The sequence below is a fragment of the Drosophila kikkawai genome, chromosome 2L (genome assembly GCF_030179895.1).
Source record: "Drosophila kikkawai strain 14028-0561.14 chromosome 2L, DkikHiC1v2, whole genome shotgun sequence".
NCBI lineage: Eukaryota > Metazoa > Arthropoda > Insecta > Diptera > Drosophilidae > Drosophila > Drosophila kikkawai.
This window is the reverse complement of record NC_091728.1, coordinates 24,426,692-24,448,592: the sequence shown is the minus strand read 5'-3', so window position 1 is coordinate 24,448,592 and position 21,901 is coordinate 24,426,692. Positions and strand designations below refer to the sequence as shown.

Below are 21,901 nucleotides of genomic sequence, written 5' to 3'. Positions count from 1 at the left end.
CCAATTTAATTAAATTGCCAACTCAAACCTGTTGCAATGATACTGTAATAATTGACCTTTATTCGATTTACCCTTTCATTTCATATTTTTGTGCTTAATAAATGGATTTAGCTTCGGCGACTGTCATTGCTGTTGTTGTCAACTGTCATTTATACCACAATTCGAGTGTAAGTAATGCAATTTGCAAACGATATCCGTTGAGCATTTTCCACATGAAATGTTTGCAATTGATTTACGTCTTGCCATTTCCCACGAACATTTCTGAAAATTGATTTGCGTGTGCGGCCTTTCTCGACTCCAAACTAAGCCAAAACTCGGTCTAACAATGCCTCCATTGTGTATAAGTAATTCATAGGCTCACAATGTCGAATAGTTTATAATTGATATTTTAGTTAATATTCGTGCTTCTTCAAGTATAAATATTTCGTATATACATATTTGAAGCGAGGACGGACAAAGACCACAAACAGAAGGCAGTGGCATTGTTCGAGTTTGTAAAGCATTTTCCAGCCATTTACGTGGAAATGTTTCAATTTGCTTAAAATCTGTTTGCTCAACTAACAGACAAGCAAACTACACAGCAACCCTTTGGAGGGTATGGGGAGATAAAGTGATAAGAACTGTGCGTTTCATGTCTATATATCAAGAAGGTAGACGGATTTTATATAGGTTTAAATGCAATCGAGACAATTGTTTGGTCTTTTATACCCGATACCTATAGGATACCAAGACTACACAAAGTAAAGAATCTTGATCAGCAAAACTGTTCTGTTTTCGCTCAACTGAAACACATCTTTAGGTTCCGTTCTGCTAGTTACTTAAATATCTTCCTATGATCCCGAGTTTATTCGTTTTGTAACGCACATTCCCATAGAAATAGGGATATTTATACCTATATGCAGATGAGCTGCCGGTATGATGTGGTTAGGAGTCAGGGACCACACCTTTTGTGTGTGTGTGTGTGTGTGTGTGCTTGTGGGTGGCTATATGGACGTCCTGTCAAGAGCGACCGCCGCAAGGACAGCTGGCAAGAAGCAGAAGCAACACGACACAGCATACTAACCGCATATGTGCCAAAGATACACACGCATATATATGCACATATATCCTATAGATACACCCGCACAAACAGGAATGGCAAATATGTGTGCTTTGCGACTTTTAACAGCAGGTCCTGGCTTGCTTTTCGTTTGGACGTCAATATTTTATAACGCCATGTGCCAAATTATGGTCTCCGCCATCAGAATCCCAAAGCTATTGCCGACAAAAATGTATTTACTTGCCATTTGTTTGATTATCCTGCCTGTCGAATTTTATTCGCAGAGAGTGAGATGATAAAAGAACATTTATGCGCTTAATTAAATGCCATGTAATGTAATTGAATCTAGGGGAAAATTAAGTGCTTTAATTAATTTGCCTCTGACTTATAATTTATACATACCGAACATTGCTCATACGCCCCGTTGTGCGGGCTCTCTTGCGCATTCGAGAGTTTTAATTGCACATTTTTCAATTAAAAACTATGCGAGAGGGCGAATCGAGTTGGGGTTCGGGGCGTGAGGCTGTAGATTTGTTTATACGATTGCATTGTTTAATTGAATTTACTGTAACAAATGAGAGGCCAAAGGCAGCGGCGAAAAACCAAACCAAACAACAACATCAAAAGTTCACAAGTGCAATTAATTTCGGGTTGTGTGTTTTTTTATTTTTTTATTTTATTTCGCGCGGAGCAGAGCTCAATTTCAGTTGCTGCCTTTTTGCTCGCTTCTGCTTTCAGCTTTTATTCTCAATTAATTTGGCCAACTATAAATCAGCCGAAAACGGTGACAATTTAAACGATTCTTTTTTTGCTGGTATTTATTTTTGTTTTTTTTTATATATTTTTATGTAGTACAATTGTGATATGCAAGTTGAAGGGAAGGCAAAAATAAATAGCAAACTGTAAACATTGTGAAAAGTAAAGTGAAAACTTGTGTTAAAATAAGACAAAATGAAAGTGTAATGGTGTATTTGTTTGATGAAACATTAAATTCCAAGGGGTTTCTAATTATTTGATTTGATTTTATTTATCTTTCTAACGCTACAAGTTTATAACTTACCTTCCAAGCTATTTTTCTCGGTCTTTATTTTGATTATCAACATTTCCTTTTGTAATAAATTTCATGTTTCTTTGAGGAGAATTCAAGTCCTTGTGGCTTAAACTTTGCAGCAAAAGCTAAGGATGCCTTGGTTCCCACTTTGATTCAAGGAGAGCTCGTCGAAATATATAAATCGCTCTTTAAGTTGCCACTGGCAACTTTTCTCGTTCATTTTCCTCCGGCAAAAGTTTGTTTTTGTTAGAATAGTTTCGTTTCCGCTTGTGTCTATCATTCGGCTTCTGTTGTTTCATCTGTCTGCTCCTTTGCATTACATATTCCTCTTCTGCTGGAGCCAGGATCTGCACTTCCTTCTTCTGTTTCGCCAGTCAGGTCCTGCTTTTGCCATTTTATGGTAGTTTTCGAACCGGAAATGTTAAGCACGGAAATCATGCGCGCCCGACTATGACAATGACATCGAAATGCTTTTTCTGCTCAGCTTTGGCTGCCTTTGTGCATTTCCCTGTTATCTTGTTGCTTTTGTCTCCTATTGTGCAGAGGAAAAGTCAGCAATTATACTTGCTGAGGTACAACGTTTTAGGAAACTGCTGCAAGTACAAGTATGAACTTAATATATGATTAACTTTCTTTAATAGGAAGATCACTTCTTTAATTATTTCGAAGAAAGCAAAGCAAAAGCATGAACATAGAGCTTTCCAAAAGAGCCCCTCAATTATTTAAGCCCTCTAACTACGTTAAATTCTGGCGAAATAAGTAAATAAAGTGTGCTTTCTATTCCGCTGGCAGGAAGTATAATATTCGGAATTTTCACAGCCACCACAAGGCAAGGCATGGATGGCAGTTCTTTCATCAGAAAGGCCCTCTCACAACTTGGCCAAGAGCCTCTGCTATTGGCACTTTAATGGATACACATGAAAGGGAGCGAGCTCTGAGCAAAGTTGTGGGTGGGTGCAATGAGTGGGCTTTTGTGAACTGCGATGGTGTGAGTTGGCCAAGTGCGAGCAGCTGTTGCAGGGAAGTGCGGTTCCAAGATGTTGCTTTTGTGTTGTTTGTGGCTTTTCCCAGCGACATGAAAATGGCGTCAGCTGCAATGCAGAAGCAACTTCCTTTAGCCAAAGCTCAAACTGAAGCCAAATAATCGGAATTGAGATTTTGTGAAATGAATGCTGATTGCACAGGCCCTAATAAGCCTTGCGTGAGCCTTTAATTTGGGTAATTTCAACGAGACATGTCTCTGCCACTCGCTTCCTCTCTCTCTGGATTAAGTGTTAACTTTAAAAACTTAAGTTCAGCCGGGCGTACATGGCGTATACGTAATTCAGTTACACACATTGCCTCCTTGGCGAAACACATTTCTTGTTTATTTTAATATTATACAATCCCCGCCTCTGTCTTGTCTAGACTTTCGAGTACCTCTCCTTCTTCCGGCCTGGAAAAGAGTGTAAAGGAAAGGGCGTGGCGGAATCGCGTTGTATCTCTCGGATGTGCGATGTAAAATCTCATTTTCGAGGCTCAATTCCAGCGGGGGTGGAGTCCTGCTCAAATTGCAACCTGAATCGCTGCAATTCTTTACAGATTCCAGCAGGTGCGGCAGGTGGAGCTGACTGCCTTATGTCACGTAGTTGATTGAGATTCTATTGCCCCGACATTGATTATTGATGCACCGTGGAAGGCAGAATCCCCTTTGGACCTCCGCCAAGTTTAGTGTTTCTTTAAAGGTGACGCCTCAATAAATGTGGAAAGGCAGGGTAGAGGAGGTGAATTGTGTCGGAGAAGTATTAAGAAAGCTGTGAAGTAGAAATATATACTATAGCTAGTGACTATAAACCATTGTTTTTGTCCGAGAATTTTCATTCAAGAAAGTTGCAAGAGAGTTTTCCGAAAAATATCTCAAACTTGGGTGAAAGTAATTCAAAGTTGTGTATATTATGGCTAGCAATAAGGTTTCTCAAATGATTTTGCTTCTAACAACTTGTTAAAGCCACTATTTAATTAACTTATAAACGTTTATCTGCATTGTAATCTTTATGAACACCATATTTGTATGTGTTATGACGAGCGATAAAGGAAAACTGTCGTAATAAAAGTTTTGTTTGCCAGCCGAGCATACGAGGAAGTCCTTCGGTATATTGTTAAAGCCTTAAATAGGATTTGATTCTGGGAAGTGAGCCCAGGAGTGGACTTGGCTGCGACTTAATTGAGATTCCAGCGTATGGCGCAATATACTGATTAATTTGTCACTTGTGCCAGTCCTTTGGATGGGATGGCTGCCTTGAACCAAGCCAAGGACTTAAGCTGCTTACGTGGCTGTGGCTGTGTTAATCCTTTGGCTGCCATTCTGCCGGACATGAGATAGGGTTTTACCCCATCTCTGGACACTCTCTCTCTGTCTTTTCCAAGTAAACCCTTTAGTGAAGCTAATTAGACAGGGAGAGAGCAAGTCTTCTTCTCTTGTTAAATATGACAAATATCACACATACGCTCCGTTGGACGCTGGAAGTAGTTAGCAGTTGATAAATCTCTTTCTCCCTCTCTCTCCTTCTCTCTCTAAAGTTGTTGACGTCAGCAACTGCGTGTTTTTCAGCTTTCTTCTTGACTTTTTTTTTTGTTTTGTGATTACACAACTTTCTACTGTCGTCAACAAAACGAGCGTATCGTTGCTGAAACTTGATAAATGAATTGACTTTTGCCGTCGGTGACGGCTTCCTGGCTTCGGAACAAGCTGTCAGGAGGCAAAAGGGGTGTGGGGGCAGTTATGTCAGGAGCAGACTGCAATTACAATTAACTAAATTTGCACGCGACCGCGTGTGTGTGTGTATGTGTTCTATACGCGAGACGTAGCACAACTTTCAGGGCAACCCTCTGGCACTTTGGTTGCCGAGGTCTTCTCATATGCATACTCTTATTCTCATATACATAAATGTACTTACACATATTTATGGTTGTAGATGTGACCACTTGGCCAGGCTTAACCCCGAACTAAGTGGCGACCGCATGCCTGGGATCTGCTGGAGGGTCGCGAGTCTAATTAGCCGCTAACCCACACACACTCGCGGACGCATTTAAACCCACAGCCAGCCCCATAGACAACCAATTAAAATTCCCTGTTCAGTCAACCGCTGATGGTGGCCCAAAGGGTAGTTATGGCTTGTATTAGGGCCCGAGTTTAACAACAATTAATTGGGGCTTTGACGCGCACTAATTTGGAAGCTACGAAATTTCATCTAGGATTCTCTTGACATCTTTGGGGTTTTTTTAAAGTTTAATACAGTGTACTTTTATTTGTTTAATGGCTGTTTTATTTTGGACAACTTCGTGGGGTTTTTTAAAAACTGTAGTAATATGGTTTTATTTTTAAAAGTGTCTAGCCCACTTCCTTTTTCAGTTTCTGTTTATTATCTCTATGATTCATTGAATATGGTTTTTAAACAATCAGTGGAAAGGTTTTTAATCATTTAAGTAAATAGTAGTTGTACAAATAACTCAGTAATCAGCAACAATCAAGAACAAAGACAATGAGTAATACTTTTAGTGAACCATTTTCTCTTATTAAATCTCAATCGCTCGTGTCATTATGCGATAAACAAAAAAATTAATATAAATATGAAAATTTGTATTAAAAAGTATAGTTTTTGCCCTTATTAAGTCTTAATTAGAATGCAAATAATATGTAAATTATGCAGTTTTTAATAATACTTTTTTTTATATTACCTTGCAGGTTCACCGAGGAATTCTCCTTTTTTAGTGCATTTGCCGGCTGTTTGAATTATGGTAAGTTTTGTTTTTCTATATTTATTGATTGCCACGCGGTAATTGACTGAAATAATTCAGTGTTTTTTTTTTTTTTTTTTGCCACTCACACACCCACTTGGCCGGCTCTTCATTAATTCCGTTTTGGCCAATTGACGTATGTCAATTAGTTGGCCTGCTGTGGCGATGATGAAACAAAACCCCATTTGTTGTCCGGGATTTTTGCGACTTGATTGCTCGATTGTGCTGTGGCTGGGGCTAGAGTTAGGCTGGAGAGGAAGTCTCCTCGTCGCTGCATGTCATGATCGGGTGATTTGACAGTTTCTCGTTGCCACAATTAGCAGGGACTGAGGTGCAGAATATCTGTGTATTGCCAGCTTAGCACGATACCTTTCATCAATCTTCGTTCGGTATTCACTACTGACTACTGCCGCTCTACGTTCGCTTAAATGGCGTTAAATGTAAATGCACAAAAGACAAATTTCGTCGTTTCACATTGTGCGCCAAAGGCGATTAATTTTGGCCGGGAGGCATGCCACTTGCCACTTGCCACAGAACGAAACCAGCAGCCAGTGTCAGCCGGGCGGCGGCAAAAGTGTCTTGTAGATGTCCGCCCCACCGGAACCATCCCTCTCACCTTTCACCCCCTGGTGGCACTCATTCTCCTCGTCCTTTGACTTGGCCTTGTAGCAACGCTTATGTGGGCGTGGGCAAGCAATTTATCTTTCACTTTTTCCAACGCTGCGGCTTGTGGCTTCTCTTTTTCGCTTTTCTTTTTCATGCATGGAGAAAAAATAATATGTTTATATCGGTTGAAGCTTAATTTGTTTTGTGTAATCTCAGATCTTAAATGTCTAAAAAGTTTAAAGATTTTAAAGGGCTTTAACAAAAAGTGTTCTTAACGAATAACTTGGGATATATCTATGTTTCCCCTTGGTATCCTTGACCTTCTTCAGAATACTTAATAAATAAACTAAATAAATATCCACAAGCTTCCCATATCTGCTCAATTTTTTTTTTCTCTCTGTATCTCTTTGAGTTGAGCTCGGCAATTATGCGTAATTCGCATTTTTTCGTTGCATACTTCGTTGCGTTGCGCTGCGAGAGAAGCCAGAGCTGGGACGGTGGCTAGGCGATGGCATCCCAAAAATTAATATACCCACATACCTTCAATGCCTGAGTGGCATGTGCAGCTTGAGCCAGCTGCGGCTTCTGTTTCTGCTGCCAGCGTAATTAAGTTGAAATTAATGGAAAATTCCTGCAGGTCGGGGCCGAAACTTTGCGCTACAGTGTGGCCCTGATAGAGTAGAATTCGCTAATTTTTTGACATAACTATTGGCCATTAAAGCTTCTTTTTTGCAATGTGATTTTAGTGAAAATAAAACATGTTTTTTGTGGTATAACCTAAAAACTTGCCAAGGGTGTGACATATAAGTGCTATATACTGCCTTTGTTATTCTTGCTTCTGGTCACACTATTTTTCTTAAATTGTGAACTTACAGAATGATATGATTAAATGTATTGATTTTGTTTACATTTTCATTTAAAATAAAATTAATCTTTTATGATTTAAATCAATTTAAAAATGATCAAAATTAAAAAATTGTCTCGGGGCACACTAATATTTTAAAAGTAGAATTAAAATAGTTATTTAAGCTAAACTTCTTAATTTCATATTATTTTTCATTATTTTAAAGATAAATTTTTATTTTTGGAATGTGTAGAATGTCAAAAACTTTGCCCCTGGGCATTCTAATATCACTTGATTGGGACCAAAAAGGAAGTGTCCGAATTTTGAATAGTCTTCTCTTATTTTCTAAATTAATAAACATGTACTTTTTCGCAATTTTCAATGCAATCCATCTAAATTACCGAAAATGTATTTTTCGCTCTATTATTTACCAATTTGCATGCCTTGGGGAATATATTTTTGGGCACACTGGCAATGGCACCTGACCAGGCTCAAAGTGGAAAATAACTTAATTGACTGGATGGACGCTGTGCGGGAAAATTTCAGTCGCAGGAGGCGGCGGATTCCCCCAGAGACTTTTCACCTCCCCTTCCCGCTTTTCTCAGAGTTTTTCCTCCCCTTCTTTCCACTCTTCTCTTTCATTTATTCTGTTTGCCCAACGCAGAGTTTGCAAATTGAAATTGGTTTCTGTTGCATCGCAATGCAAATTTTCTGTTGCATGCTTTCCTCCGAGTGCGAGTCAAACAATTTGCCGATTAATTGGCCTTAAATTGGCCATGGATATATATTTGTTTTGCTGGAAATTTAAGGGATTAGCTCCCATTTATTCATTTCACCTGGGCAGGCCCCGCGAGATTGCCACGCCACGGCGATGAGTGATGGGAAAGCTCCATCAAAACGAACGACAGCGACACTGAAAGCTACTTAATGCGGTTATGCAGCCTCAATAATTCCATTATATACAGCTAAATTAGCGAAAGGTTCACGCTTCAATTGGAAAGCTTTGATAGCTCTTTTCCTTGGTTATCCGCTACTCGAAGGACGAACAAAGGAGCACTTATCAGCTGGCCAGATTAAATTCCAAAGGGTAGTCCCCGAACAATGCCGAATTCTAATCAGAATGCAGAACCCCTTACAATTCCCTTCCGGCCAATTGCCATAAATTCAATAAAGCCGTAAATGCAAATGCGGGTGCAGTTGGCACGGCAATCGGATGGAATTCGTGGAGGTAGCAACTGTTTTTGTACCAGCAACACGCTGAAAAAATACGTATTTTGGTTACCAGCCAAAATATATTGAAAAATTATATAGTTTTAAAGTCTAAGGAGGGAAAAAAGCAATGTGTTTTCGAGAAGACCGAAATAGAATGATAGGTTTTTGAGGAACTTATAGATTTTTAAAGACAAAGGTTTACTAGAACCTTTGGTTTACTTGTCAGTTGTCAACTTGATGAAATTGCCAAAAATCTTTTAAAACTGAATAGGAATCATCTCTTCAATCTAATTGCTTCCCTAGTTAAATTACTTTTAGTTGAGCAAGTGTTTTACCCACATACTGAGAAATATCTTTTCCCTTTTCAATAGGCCTTTGTCAACATGTCGCTGCCGTTGCCAGCCACGGTTAAGCTGAGCACATCCCGCGCCAAAAAGCCGCTGATCGAGTGCAATCCGGGCCAGAATGCGGCCACCATTGGCGATGCCAGCGTCGACGGGATTGCAGCCGACTGAAGTGCATTCGCATCCGCACTCGCAGCCGGTGCACGTGCCTGCCACGCTCTCGAATTCACAGGAGATCAATCCGGATCGAAATACCCACAGCCACGCCAAACTGCCCCCACTGGAACTGCTGGTGGAGAACAGGATTAGCTACAGCAGCTTGTACCAGCAGCACTCGCAGGATCTTAAGAGCCAGAGCCATAACCATAACCACAACCACAACCAGAGCCGCTCCAAGCGGAATTCACTGAGCAGTCCCTCGTCCAGCGAGGATTGTGTAAGCGCGGCCAGGGCCAGTGTCTTTGATGACGCCGCCGAGAGCTTTGTGATCAACTTTCCCTCGGAATCGGCGACCGCACAGCATTTGCTGCCACTCTCGGAGACAGTGCCGCTACTGACCCACATAGAGGCCACAGTGGTGGATAAGCAGCGATCCATAAGGCTGAACAAGAATAGTGCCTCGCTTATCTTCACCAAGAAGGAGTTGTCTCAGGGAAGCCATCAACATCATCACCAGCACCAACATCAGCAGCAGCAGAGGCGCCAGCACCACAGCAGTCTCTACGGAGTGGGCAGGAAGCCCACCAAGCACCTGCCTCCCACCCGAGGTCAGCACCAGCGGCGCAGTCTACCGCTCAGCTACAACAACAACAATCTGGTGACCACAACTCCAGCAACAGCAGCAGGAGGAGGAGCGGTAGGAGCAGTAGGAACTGCCAAGCTTGTGCCGCTCAAGCAGCACCACGGAACAGGTTACACGGCACCACCCACGGCTAACGTTGTCAGTGGAGGCGCGGGAGCTGCGGCTCCGTCCGCCCGCAAACAGCTCTCCTACTCCTGGTACGCGCCCGTCTACAGTGCACTCGAAGAGGAGCTGGAACAGGACTCGCGGGTGAGTACTAGTCGGCTCTAAGCCATATTCCGGATCCCAATTTACCGATACATTACTCTCTATGCCCCCAGGACTCCTCGCCAATCCACAATCTGGCCAACACAAAGCAGAACCAGCGCTCCGCCAGCCAGAAGGCCACCAGTGCCGCCTCCACCACCCTGCATGCCACGCCCCGCCACGCCCACGGCCACGATTCCGGCGACGCTGAAACGGTTGCGCTACTGGACACACAGGCGCGGAGCAAGGTCATCATTTCCTCGGCGAATGGCGACGCAGGCGGAGCAGGAGGAGGCGGTGGAGGTGGCTCTGGAGCAGGAGGAGCGCTGGCAGTCAATGGCGGAGCTGCCCACGATTTGGAGAGCTCACTGGGACTTTCGGGGGGCGGACAGTTGCCGCGAAGACGTCGTCTTGAGAACTTTCTCAAGTCCCTGGTGGGTCTCAAAGCTAGTAGCAGTCGAGCGGCGGCAGGAGGAGGAGGAGGCGCCGCAGTTGGCGGTATACCCGATCGGGAGCGACCTGCCTCGCCGGAGATACGGATCACACGCACTCCCTCCGAACAGGATGTGGTGCTCCGGGATCCCTCTGGCCGCCAGCTAGCTAATGTCCATGGACGGGGCAGTCTGAGCATCAGCGGCTCGAGCAGCTCCTTGAATGTCGTCCAGCAGAAGATATGGCACATCATGCGACGCGAGGGAAGCGCCAGCAGCCTGCACCAGGAGAAGTCCCAGTCCATTGTCCAGTACACGGGACTGCGCAAGTGCGAGACTGTCCTGGCTCTCACCCGTCAATCCCAATCGCAGAATCACGGCAACGGACACGGCCTGAGCCAGAGCCGAAGTCAGGGTCACTCACTAGCCGTTCATGGTAGCGGGATCTTCAGCTCGGGAGGCGTGGAGCAGATCCGACCCCTGAATCGCCTGCGGAACAGTATGAGCAGCATGAATGGCGTGGGCACCTGTTCGCGCTGCTCCAGCATCCTATCGCTGGCTGCCTCCGGCTCACGGTATTCCCTGTCCAATGGCTTTGTCCCCAGGCCGGACTCGGCGCTGAATCAGCGGGAAGTGGAGGAGCTGCTGCAGCAGCAGCGCCGCAGTCAGGAGCCGCACATCAACGTGAATGCCCAGATCAGGCTCAGCGGAGGAGCAACGGCCGGCTCGAGCAGTCCCAGTCCGCCGTCCAATGTCACAACGGCCACGCTGCACTCCAGCTGCGCCGCCAATCTGAACCTTGGGGAGCAGCAGCAGCAGCAGGGGACATCGACGCCCGCCACTCCTACGGCGCCTGGAGCATCCCCTGGCGGTGAACTAGCACCCTTTGGTACCGATCACGCCTACCCGCTGACAGTGACATCGCTGCTCTCCATGGCCAGTGCCAATCAGGCGGCCCAGGCCTGTTGTGTGCGGGACGGGATTGCGCTAAAACGGCGCGAGATGCTTGCCTCCGCGGATGTAACGCCCTCTGCGGGCACTCCGGCCACGCCCACCACCGTCAACTTCCAGCCCTTTACCTGCAAGCTGTGTCTGATCGATGTGGAGGAGGTGGGCGAGGCCATGTCGCTGCATCAGTGCGGCTGTCAGTTCTGCATCGAGGTGAGTTTGAAAATTCATTTGTATATTTTATATAGTTAGATAAACTTTTAAAGATTCTAGGTTAACGTACGATTTTTGTTTACTATGGTGTAATATCGTGCTGGCTATTGAACTCGCTCCTAAATTGCTTGATATTGTATTTAAAAGTCAGAGAAAGAATGCTGTACTTGAGCACACCACTTTTTTTCCTTACGCTCTGCCCCCGAAAACAACCGAAAAACATCATATTTATATCCTCATTCTCTCTTTGAGCAGGACATCTTTTTTTTCACACAAAAAGACTTATTTAAAGACCGATTGACTGAAAAAGTCAACTCAAACGGTCTTTTCAATCATTTTCTTTTGGAGTACAGTGATACGATCCATTTTTTAAATAAATTGTATCACTGCTCACTTGCTCAATTCACAAGAAACTTCATATACACACATATGTACATACATATATGAGCAAAAGACTTTTTGAATCGTCAGTCAAGAACAAAGGGTCTGTAAATGACCGAGAACCGAAATATCTGATTGTCTGCAGAGCGCGAGCAAAATTCAATCGTTTGCTGTTGGACTCTTTGCCCAAAATCTGAGAAGGAAACACTTATTTTGCGACTGTACGAATCGGTTAACAGTTATTTACGAGCTATGGTGCACACGTAGCCTCAAGCCTTCTAAATCGGAACGCACAAAGATGTACTTTCTTGAATTCCATGTACTCCCACCTAGAATCGCATTATGCTTTTAAACTCGGCTTTGTCAAACGATTTTTTATAAATATTTAATTGAAATATTTATTTGAAATAATATACTCATCAAAATGAAATATTAAAATCGATTACATAACTTGAAACGTTTGCTGAGAAACCCCCTTTAATTCCCAAGTTGCAAAAACGCTTCCAGAACAAATGATTAATGATCACCTTGGCCATTTCATGTTCGCTTAAACATGTGACATGTTGAACTTATCTGCCATCAAATTTAATTATTAATAATCAATAATCAAAGGCAATTCTAATCAGTGTCAACCTCAATTAAATATATTCACATAAACCGAAGGCAAATGGAATGTATATGTTATATAACAGACTCCACTCGTTAATAACATTTTTTGTAGCTCTATTTATTTGCTTAATAAACACCTTGAGGCGGAACATCTGTTAAAATTTGACTAGTATTATCTATTAGATAATGCTTGTTCTTCTTGAAAGCACTTAAGCACGCTGAAGATAAATACTGTATTTAAACAAATGGAGTTCTGGGCAAACAGAGGATTTAGCACCCTGTGAAAAATGTATAAACCCGTCATGTTCGCTTTTTGTTCAACAGAAGTTCGTTCTGCCAAAAAAAGTTGGAAAGCTGTTTTTGTGACGTTTATCAAACTGAATACTAAGCATTAGTTGTTAGAAACCGACATGTATCAGGGGAAGTGGATTTCTGAGCAATATAAAGGCGATAAGAGATACACTTTTGTACCCTGTCATGCCACCGAATCGCTCGAAATGAATATGTTGAATAGATTTTTATGCGATAATAATTTCCATTCGACTTTGCGGCTTAAGATAAAAATGTGATTTTATTTTCCCACCAGGAGCACACACACACACACAGCCATAAAAATGAGTTGGGTAAATTCCTTTAAGCCGCAAAAAGATTTTCTGCGGTTTTCCCCGCTCATTCCCCTTATTGATTGTAGCCACCGCACCTAGCTGCATATGTTAGCTTTCTTATTAGGATACTTTCTGCCATTTTCCCAGCCCCCTTTCCAGGTGCACGAGTGGGGAAAATTTTCCCGGAAAATTGAAAAATGAAGCCCTGCCAGCAGACGCAATATCTTGCGGGTGTTAGGAGCAAGTTTCTGGCTGTTGGCTGGCAGCTTAACCCAAAACTGAATGCTGGGCATAAATAAGCAGAAAAGCCGAATGTATTTTCTCGTATTTTGTGATATTTGATAACTTTTACCTGTATATGCACTATACATTATGTTTGCACATGCTGCAGTGGCCTCTGCTTAAATTCTAGCTTAATTTTTGGTTATTTTTGGGGCTGGGAAATGTGAAACATTCAGCCCGCAGCTTAAAATTTGGCTTACTAAACTGATTCGGTTCGGTAAACACATTTAATCCTGTGTACAGCAACTACATTGAACAATTTCCATTTGGGCAAAAGCTATTTTTAGTCACTAAAGTTATGCTCTTACATGTGAGAGCCGTATGTTAATTGCTTTATTTAAATTTAAAGCAAACATTGTGTAGGAGCTGTATACATACATCATCAAGACTGGCAATGCCTTGTGGTATTTAAAGTAAAAATTGTTTCATATTTCAAAGAGCAATGCTCTCCTTGCCTTTTCTACAGTATTTTCCCATAATTTGAAGCATTTTCTGGGCATTCGGCTAACGATGTTTTTCTGCAGCAGCTAAGAGAAAATATTAAGCAACATTTGCAAGGCTAATCCTCATCACCGTCTGCATCTGCATCAGCATCAGCATCATTTATTTGCTCAATTTGCATAGCAATTTGCTCTGGAAAGAAGAGAGCCTGCGACGGCGAAGGCGGAAGGATGTCGTCAGCAAGGGGTTAATGCTGCTAGGTGACGCATCTGAGATGATGCTCGGAATGCTGGCTCAGCGTTTCCCTGCATTTTCTTCGACGCTACTAAGTAATTTCAGCAAAATGCGCCGCGTTTCCGGGGCGTTGTTAGTCCTGCCAGTCCTGCCAGTCCCTTTTCGTCCTTACAAAAAGCCGAGTCCCCAGGCTCCGAGACTCTAGCCGCTTTTACTTTGCTCTCCTTTTGCCATAAACAAATTGCATTTGTCTTGAAAGGAGCGAGACATTGAGAAGGCGGGAGGAAAGGCTTGCACAAATTGCAATTTTAAATAATTAAGTAAATGATTTGCCAAGTGCAGCTTTCTTTTCTTCGAATTTCATGTGCCTAATACCTGAGAATAAGTATAAATAAATAAGTATAAGCATAAATAAATTGTGCTAACTTAACACGTAAGAACTGCATGTACAGCAATGATTTGTAGAGAGAAAAATGATTTTGTTCATATTTAGGAATAAAACAAGAAAAATCCAATCAAATTCCTTTGTTGCTATAAGGTTAAATATTTTTAAAAACCAATTAGGAAATATGATTGAATTTAGAAAAAACTATTATATATAATTTTGCTAAAATTTTGCTTTCAATTTCTAAACTTTCAATTTAAAAGTATATAAAGAAATCCGATAAAACTATAAGAATATTCATGTCTTCATGGTTTTTTAGTTGTGATTAGGTAACATTTACTTTTTAATGTATAATAGCGGAGTTTACAAAACAAAACCAACTTCAATTAGGTAAAATATTTAATAGACTTGTTAAAGAATGTCACGAATCGTTGGAGAAAATATTAAAAATATTTCTGATATTAAAATAACGATAAAATTCATAGTTTTTATAGGCATTCGGAATGTTTAATTTCAAAAAATAAGCATTTTTTGTAACTATTATTTCATTCATACATTTTCATGCTGATTATTCCCGAGTGCCCAAAAAAAGGAAAACAAACTTCTGAAAGCAAAGGCACTAAATAAGCGAACTTAATTTCGTGGCGCCTTGTTGCTCCTCTTGTGCGTGTTTTTTGTGTGTGTGTGTGTGTCCAGGTGAAATTTATTACACGCACACAGACACACACCTGACCGGGAAGGCATGTCCGCTAGAACAGCAGGACGTGAGCAGCCGACCCCGCCCCAGGATCAGGAGCCAGTTCATCCTGGGAACTTCCGGCTACGTGTCTAATGGCTACAGATGTACTGCCGTGTCTTCGTGTCCTGGTCCGAGGGCCATTTGTCAACCTTCAACCAAACTGTGTGCTCCAAGTCTGTTTGCTTTTGCGGTTTGTTTTCCCATTTTTTCTTTACATTTCTCTCTGTCCATTTGTGTTTGGCCGCAAATTATGGCCAAACATTGCTCATACGCAGCGTTGGTCGCATTCGCCTAATTGAAAACCAAACGAAACGAAGCGAAATTTCAATGCAAACAACATTTTCATTTGTTTGCTCTCCCTCTCTGTGGCTTGCCTCGTCTTGATGCTCCCATCTCGCTCCATATAACATTTACGATTCACTGAGTTGACAAATTTTCCGCTCCTGAAAAAAAAACACCAGCAGCAGCAGGGAAAATACTAGTCAGACATCAACGAAATAGCCAGAACAGCAGAACACGCTCGAGAGAGAAAAAAATAAAGATGATATTTTGCTGGGGAACGGTATGTATCACTCTTGTGCAGCATCATCATAATTCACATTTAGTCTGGGGCGCAGCACACACACCCGTCGCAAATGGTTGATAAATGCTATATAAATTGAGCTTGCAGTTCCGCCCGGAGATTAATATCTTTATGGGGTTTCGCTGGGAGAGTGGTCGCCGCCTTCACCATTAATTCTTATCAGCGATGTGGAGAAACTCGTAAGATCGCGGGGAAAACATGCATGGAAATGGAAATGAAATCAACAGAGTGGCAGCACTTGAATACTTATTAAAGCTAAATTAAAATTAATCTTTAACCAAGTTGTCTCGCAAAGATAACTCGCATTTCCTTGGGCTATAAATGCTTTATAATATTTAATACACATATCCACACCGAACATAGTTTTTGTTTCACAAAAATTTCGCTGTGGTGTAGCTTTTACCATCTCATGTTGACTGTCACCGCTGGCGCAGTTCAAATATTTTGCAGCTGGCTTGCTAAGAGCAAACTCTTCACGTGGCACTCATAGTTGCTCCATCCATCTGCATGTTACAGCCAGCCAAGAGGATGAGGAGAGGACAGTGATGGTGGATAGGGGCTGCTGGTGGCTGCTCCTCCGTTGACTGCGCATGAAAAATGGCGACGCTTATTAAACATGCTCGAATGGACAGCAACGCATCCCAAGGAGGAGGAGGAGGAGGAGCAGCAGGAGCACTAAACTGGTAGAAATTTATGCACCAGCGATGAGGTTTAAACTCTGCCATTTGACGTGCAGCAAGGGTGGGATGGGTTGGGGCTTAAAGTGGTTAAAAGGAGTACGGTGCATTTTTATGGGCACGGCCACCACTAACGCTCATTAGTGTGTGCGTGCGTGCAATAAATTTAGAATAACAAGAGGGAAATTCTCCTCCGACGACAACGATGACAGTGGGTCAGGCAAAAGTCGGACAAAGGGAACTAGATAAAGTCGTCGCCGTCTGGCCTCAATTTCCCAGCCCCTTTCTGAAGGATCCTAGATTACGAGTTTTACGATGCGCCACAAAGTATGAAACTCACTGAAATTTATAAAGGACAAACGTAAGCCTTTTTATTAAACTTTTAATGACAATTTTACTTTCTTTAAGAGAGTTATTAGTGAAATTTAATCCCTTCTATACAGATTATTTGTTCCGAAGTTTAAGTTATTTATAACTATATTTTCTAGCCAAGTTCTTGTCAACTTTAATACCACTTTCCTGACATCCCTGCTTTATAATTTGTGCCTTCTTTGCTCCTGTGTCACACATTGAAATGTTGAAAGGGCTCTATACCTTTGGCTTGGGTCCGCTCTCTATTTGTTTAGCTCACATTTCGACTTGGTGAAGACTCATTTTGCAATTTGTTTGTTTGTTGCAGCAGCAGCTCCTTTCATTACTGGCTGCTGCAGGAGTCCCTTTCCTTCTCTGTTTTGGTTTGGCTTGCTTTCCCTTTTGTGTTAATTGAGCTGCTCCTGCTGCTTTTTCTGATGGCCACAAGCTGAAAAGTAAATTAACACGGAAAAAGCGAGCCTGAAACAGGAGCAGAAACACAGCCACCTGGCTGTGCCATAAACGCCGTGAATATGTGCTCTATATGTGTGCTATACGTGCTGTAAGATATATGCCATATGAGTGAATCGCATTTACAGAGCGAGAGAAGAAGGACAGATGAGGAGGAGGGGGCGGGGAAGGCAGGGGCAACCACCGTCTGCGGCGGTGCTACATGAGCGATGGGAAATTCAAAAGGGAAAAGCCAAGCGAAACAAACACGCGAGCAATTAAAATGCTCAACAACAAATTGCTATCAAGTACTCAAAATTCAAAGGGGAGGAGACAGCAACAGTGGTGAGAAAATTGGGAAAATAAAGGGAGGAAATGCTGCAAGGATAAACAAATAAAAGTTGACTCAATTTTCACAGGACTTACTGATTAAAAAATGAGTGAAATATGAATACTAGTTCATGGATTTTTAACTATATTTTTTATATCTTTATCAGAAATCTAAAGAATTTTTTTTCTCTTTAATTAATAAATCAAATTGACTTGTGTTCTAGGAAATATCATATCAGTTACCCTTGACTCTGAGCCATGAAATCATAAAAGCAGCTCAACTTCCAAGAACTAGGATCAAACTTTACAATGTCCTTATCCTTGGCCCTTAATTTTGTATTTGATTTACGAATTTATGAGGGACAGCGGCTGAAATGATTTCATTTAGATTTACTCCCGACAGCAATTGGCGCCCCATTGTGCCGGAGACTTGTTCCTCGAACCCCATAAACCCCATACACCACGTGGGGGGTTTTTCACAGCTGAAAAGCCAGCGCAAAATTTATGACTGCCATGCTGTCTGAAAGACTGGCTTAAAACGAAGACATTTGCCATGGCAAACTTGGGCTAAAGACTCGCTGGGGTCTCGCCTCTCGTAATTGCAGTCAACATTTTAGCATTTCCAAGCAACGCGAGAAAACAAATAAAAATAAAGAAAAAAGAAGGCACGTGACTGGCATAGATACAATTGAGAGGGCGATCTCTAACTCCTATCTTATATACCCTTCCCTCTCCCCTATCTAACTTCCCCACTGTGGCTGCTGTATACAAAAAAAAAATACTTGTAAAATGTAAATGTTTATGGCTGGAAAGGCGCGAGAAAAGAGCTCTTGAAATGGCCTTTAACTATGAATGAAAATGGAAAAAGTGGAAGCGCTTGCACTGAGCAAATTTAATTACCAAACATATACCAAAATTCTAGAAAAAAAGAAAGAACCCAATTCAAAAACTATAAATTAGTACTGTTGTTCAAAAGGTTCTGAAACCAACAAACTCTAGAATTCGTAGTATTAAAATTAATTAATAAAATAAGGGTTATTAACAAGATCATGGAAACATTATGCTCTACAATGGTTAGTTTTTCAGTTTCGGAATACCAATTGTAAGTTAAAGTTTAAATTATGAAATCAATTATGTTCCGTCAAAGTTTTCTGGGGATACTTAATAAAATACAACTTAAAACTAAAAGAATATAAGTGTTGTCCTAGTGTAACGGTCTGCACTTTTCGGTTATGAACTTGTTGACGTTTGGATTCAGCTTTCTCTCTGTCTCCCTCGGCTTCGACATGCAAAAGCACTTTTTATGGTCGCCCCAGAACTGCGACGGGGGCAGACGAAAGCAATTTCCGGTTGGTTCAGCCATTTGCCTCGCTCAGCGCGTCATTTCCGGCTTCTGGGCTGCTGCTCCTTGGCGAGGCTGACCATCTGCACAGAGTTAAAGTGTATTTCGGCCACACGAATTTGGGTAACGTGTGGAAAATTGGCTAAATCCGTTTCGAGAATTTCGCTGTTTAACTTGGTTTTGTGTTATGTATTTTTTGTTGCTTTTGTTTTCGTGCTCATTTAGTATGCAAATGCGCGTCAATAATGAATTGCTTCTTTTCTGTTCTCCGTTTGCCAGCACAAGAAATTGAAATTTCGGGCGCGTACCAAATTGGCTGGCAAATGTGTTTGCCTTTGTTCGGTTTTGTCGAGCGATTAATGCAGCAAATTGGCAGCGAAATTGCGGCTGCTGCGCCCAAGGGTCAAAGGTCGCTACTCCTCCGCCCATTCATTGGGCTTTGTCCTTTGCATAAATCGATGTCTGTATGTGTGTCCAGGCCAGACCGGAAGTATTGCCTCTACAGCAGCGGAAGTGGTCAACTGCAGTTTGGTCAGAGTTGGCCAGCGGTTGTCCTGCTGTCCTGTAATCCTCTGCAGTCGCCAGCTTAGATGGCGGCCCCAATTGTGGAATGGCCAAGCCGGCGCATTCTGGCATGTGGCCCGTGGCTAATAGCCCCGACCCGACCCGGCCCGTCCCTCCACTTGCATTTCCCTTGACCACTTAATATGTGGTCGCTGGCAGTCACAGTCCTTGGCCAGGATTGCTGGCATGACCTCTGGTATTTTTCAGCAGCAATTTAAGCCAAATCAAATCAAGTTCTATTGGGGAGAACTTTCATTTAGCCTTGAACTTGTTGTAAAAGTTTTGGTTTCGCTGTGGCTTCATCAACTTGGAACTCAATTATTGGCTTCTGCGAAACTGTTTACAAAACTTTTGTTCACAATATGCTTTTGATTTGTCTGTGGCAATGTCAAGTCTTGTTTTTGATTTGATTATGAACAAATAAGTTATGAAAAGTCCAAGAGAAAACTCAGGTTTATAAACAAAAGAACAACAAAATTGATTGAAAGTTATTTATTTGTATATTTGGTGGGGAGGTTTTTAAGAGATTTCATTAATTAAGTGCACTTTTTCTTGGTATATCCTCGATAAGAAGTGTCTTTTCACAAGGCTTTGATATTTCCTAGTCTCAAAATGTTTTCCTGCTTCGCCATGAAATCGTGAACTTACCTCCTTTGTTTGCTTCCTACAGAATCTGGTGAATCTGTTAAATCAAAACCACTTAATGGAAACATACTTAATGGAGCTGATGGCCTAGTTAACTGGAATGCTGACGTTGCCCTGAGGTCTAAAACTCTAATTGGAAGGGAAATTCTGCTGGCCGGACCAGGCTTGAATGCAACTGAGCTGTGGTAAATGGTTTCGTGTACACAAGCTGCAGATGATGCGGTTCCTATTGCGTTTCCCTCATGCACCCTTTTGCAATGCCAACAATATCTTCGGCTTTCATTTGCCACCAAAAATCCCTATATTTATCAGTTGGATATTATTCCATTCCCAAAAGTTTCGGGGCCAGGATATTCATACTTCTGCTCTCATATTTGATGACATGCTTGCGTTTTGTTGCTTTGCTTTTTCGAAACAAGTTGCAAACAAGCACAAAACTTTCGCCCCTCGGCGGGTAAATCGCAACAAAAGTTTCCTTGCCGAATAGAAACCGCTACTTGCTATTTTCTTTGCGACTTCTTTTAATATTTATACTTTTCTGTTGCATCGGATGCAGTACGCCCGGTATTTTATAGTGGAGGGGGGCGGGCGGCAACCAAAGTTGGTCATACAAAAGTTTAGGACTTTGTCGAATCTAACCGAAAAATGCAAAGGGATTTTCCGTTCCCTCTTTCTGCGGGAAGCGGCGAGTTTATGTGCAAATAGAGAGAGTTTCCCTGTGTTTCCCCCCAAGGGCCACAATGCAACTGGATGCATGGATGTGCCCAACGACGACGGGTATATCATTTACACGACTCTTATATTTGACTTTCGTTCCCAGCTCTCGCCCGAAATTGAAAAAGTTTCCCCGGTTTCCTTTTCTGAGCGTGTGAATGTGTGTGTGGAGTGCATTCTTCAGCATCTTTTCCTCTATATTTTTAATTGGCTAACTGGATACTAAAGGGGGTGCCGCCGAACTTGGTAGCAAGAACAAAAAAAAGGACATCTCCGACACGCATTTTCTCCGTCAAATTGAATTTTGATTCAATTTGCGATGGCATCAGCGCTGTCAACGTTGCCAAATTGCATTTGCACATTTTACACGTGGCTGCCTGGCGCTGCATGAACATATTTTCCTCATTTCGCGAGGTGTCAAAAAAACGCGTTCACCTGTGAATTTGAATTATTCACGAGTGGTGGAAAAGTGCGCTATATAAATGCACGGAATTCGGGTATTTGCCGGTTACAAGTCATTGTGTGTGTTACATTGCACTCTTATTTCGCATCGCAGAAATGCAACATTCTATGGATTTTAAACTTTAATAACCATCCTTAAGAGGAAAAAGCAGGATAATGAATAGGAGTTTGCCCTGGAAATTTGTTTAACTTGCTTGTTGCTTAATTGTATTGCATACTTTTAGGCACCTGTAAAAACGAATTTAATGTGGAAATTTTCTGAGTGCTTTAAAAATCACTTAAAAAGGGTCTAGAAGTATACATTATAATTGTAAGATACCAAATTTATGATAAATTATTTTATTTTTTAGTTGTATAATTTTGTTATTTAACATTGGTCACCTTCTTTGGGTTCCCCTCTTTTGCTAAATCTCTTAAAAAGACGTCTTACAATATGCTACATTTAGTTTCTTTATTTTTATTTCTTTAATTAAGCAAAGAGAAATAGTTAACAGCATATATTTAGGCATATTTACATTTTTAATTAAATTATTTATTGATTTATTTTACTTTTAAAGGTGAGGAGGATTTTCAAATCACTTTAAAAAAGTGCGC

At 41.8% G+C, this 21,901-nt stretch overlaps 1 protein-coding gene and 1 long non-coding RNA gene across 3 annotated transcripts in view; one reads left to right on the top strand and one right to left on the bottom strand.

Moving 5' to 3' along the window:
• The window catches only part of LOC108078519 (uncharacterized), a 54,529-nt gene that overhangs the window by 22,684 nt on the left and 9,944 nt on the right, over positions 1–21,901 (top strand). The window contains exons 2-4 of one of the 2 annotated variants that reach the window (XM_017172424.1): positions 5,815–5,867; positions 8,901–9,924; positions 9,996–11,513. In XM_017172424.1, coding sequence (XP_017027913.1) covers positions 8,995–9,924; positions 9,996–11,513 — 2,448 coding nt within the window. In that variant the 5' untranslated portion in view covers positions 5,815–5,867; positions 8,901–8,994. Of the gene's footprint in view, positions 1–5,814; positions 5,868–8,777; positions 9,925–9,995; positions 11,514–21,901 lie in introns of those variants that run through there. The other variant, XM_070283823.1, reaches the window with a different exon arrangement.
• Positions 1,492–7,281, bottom strand: LOC138927973 (uncharacterized). Its single transcript, XR_011444445.1, has 4 exons — positions 7,014–7,281; positions 6,484–6,618; positions 2,100–2,683; positions 1,492–1,562 (listed from the first exon to the last, which is right to left on the bottom strand). It is a non-coding gene; the product is annotated as an uncharacterized lncRNA (long non-coding RNA).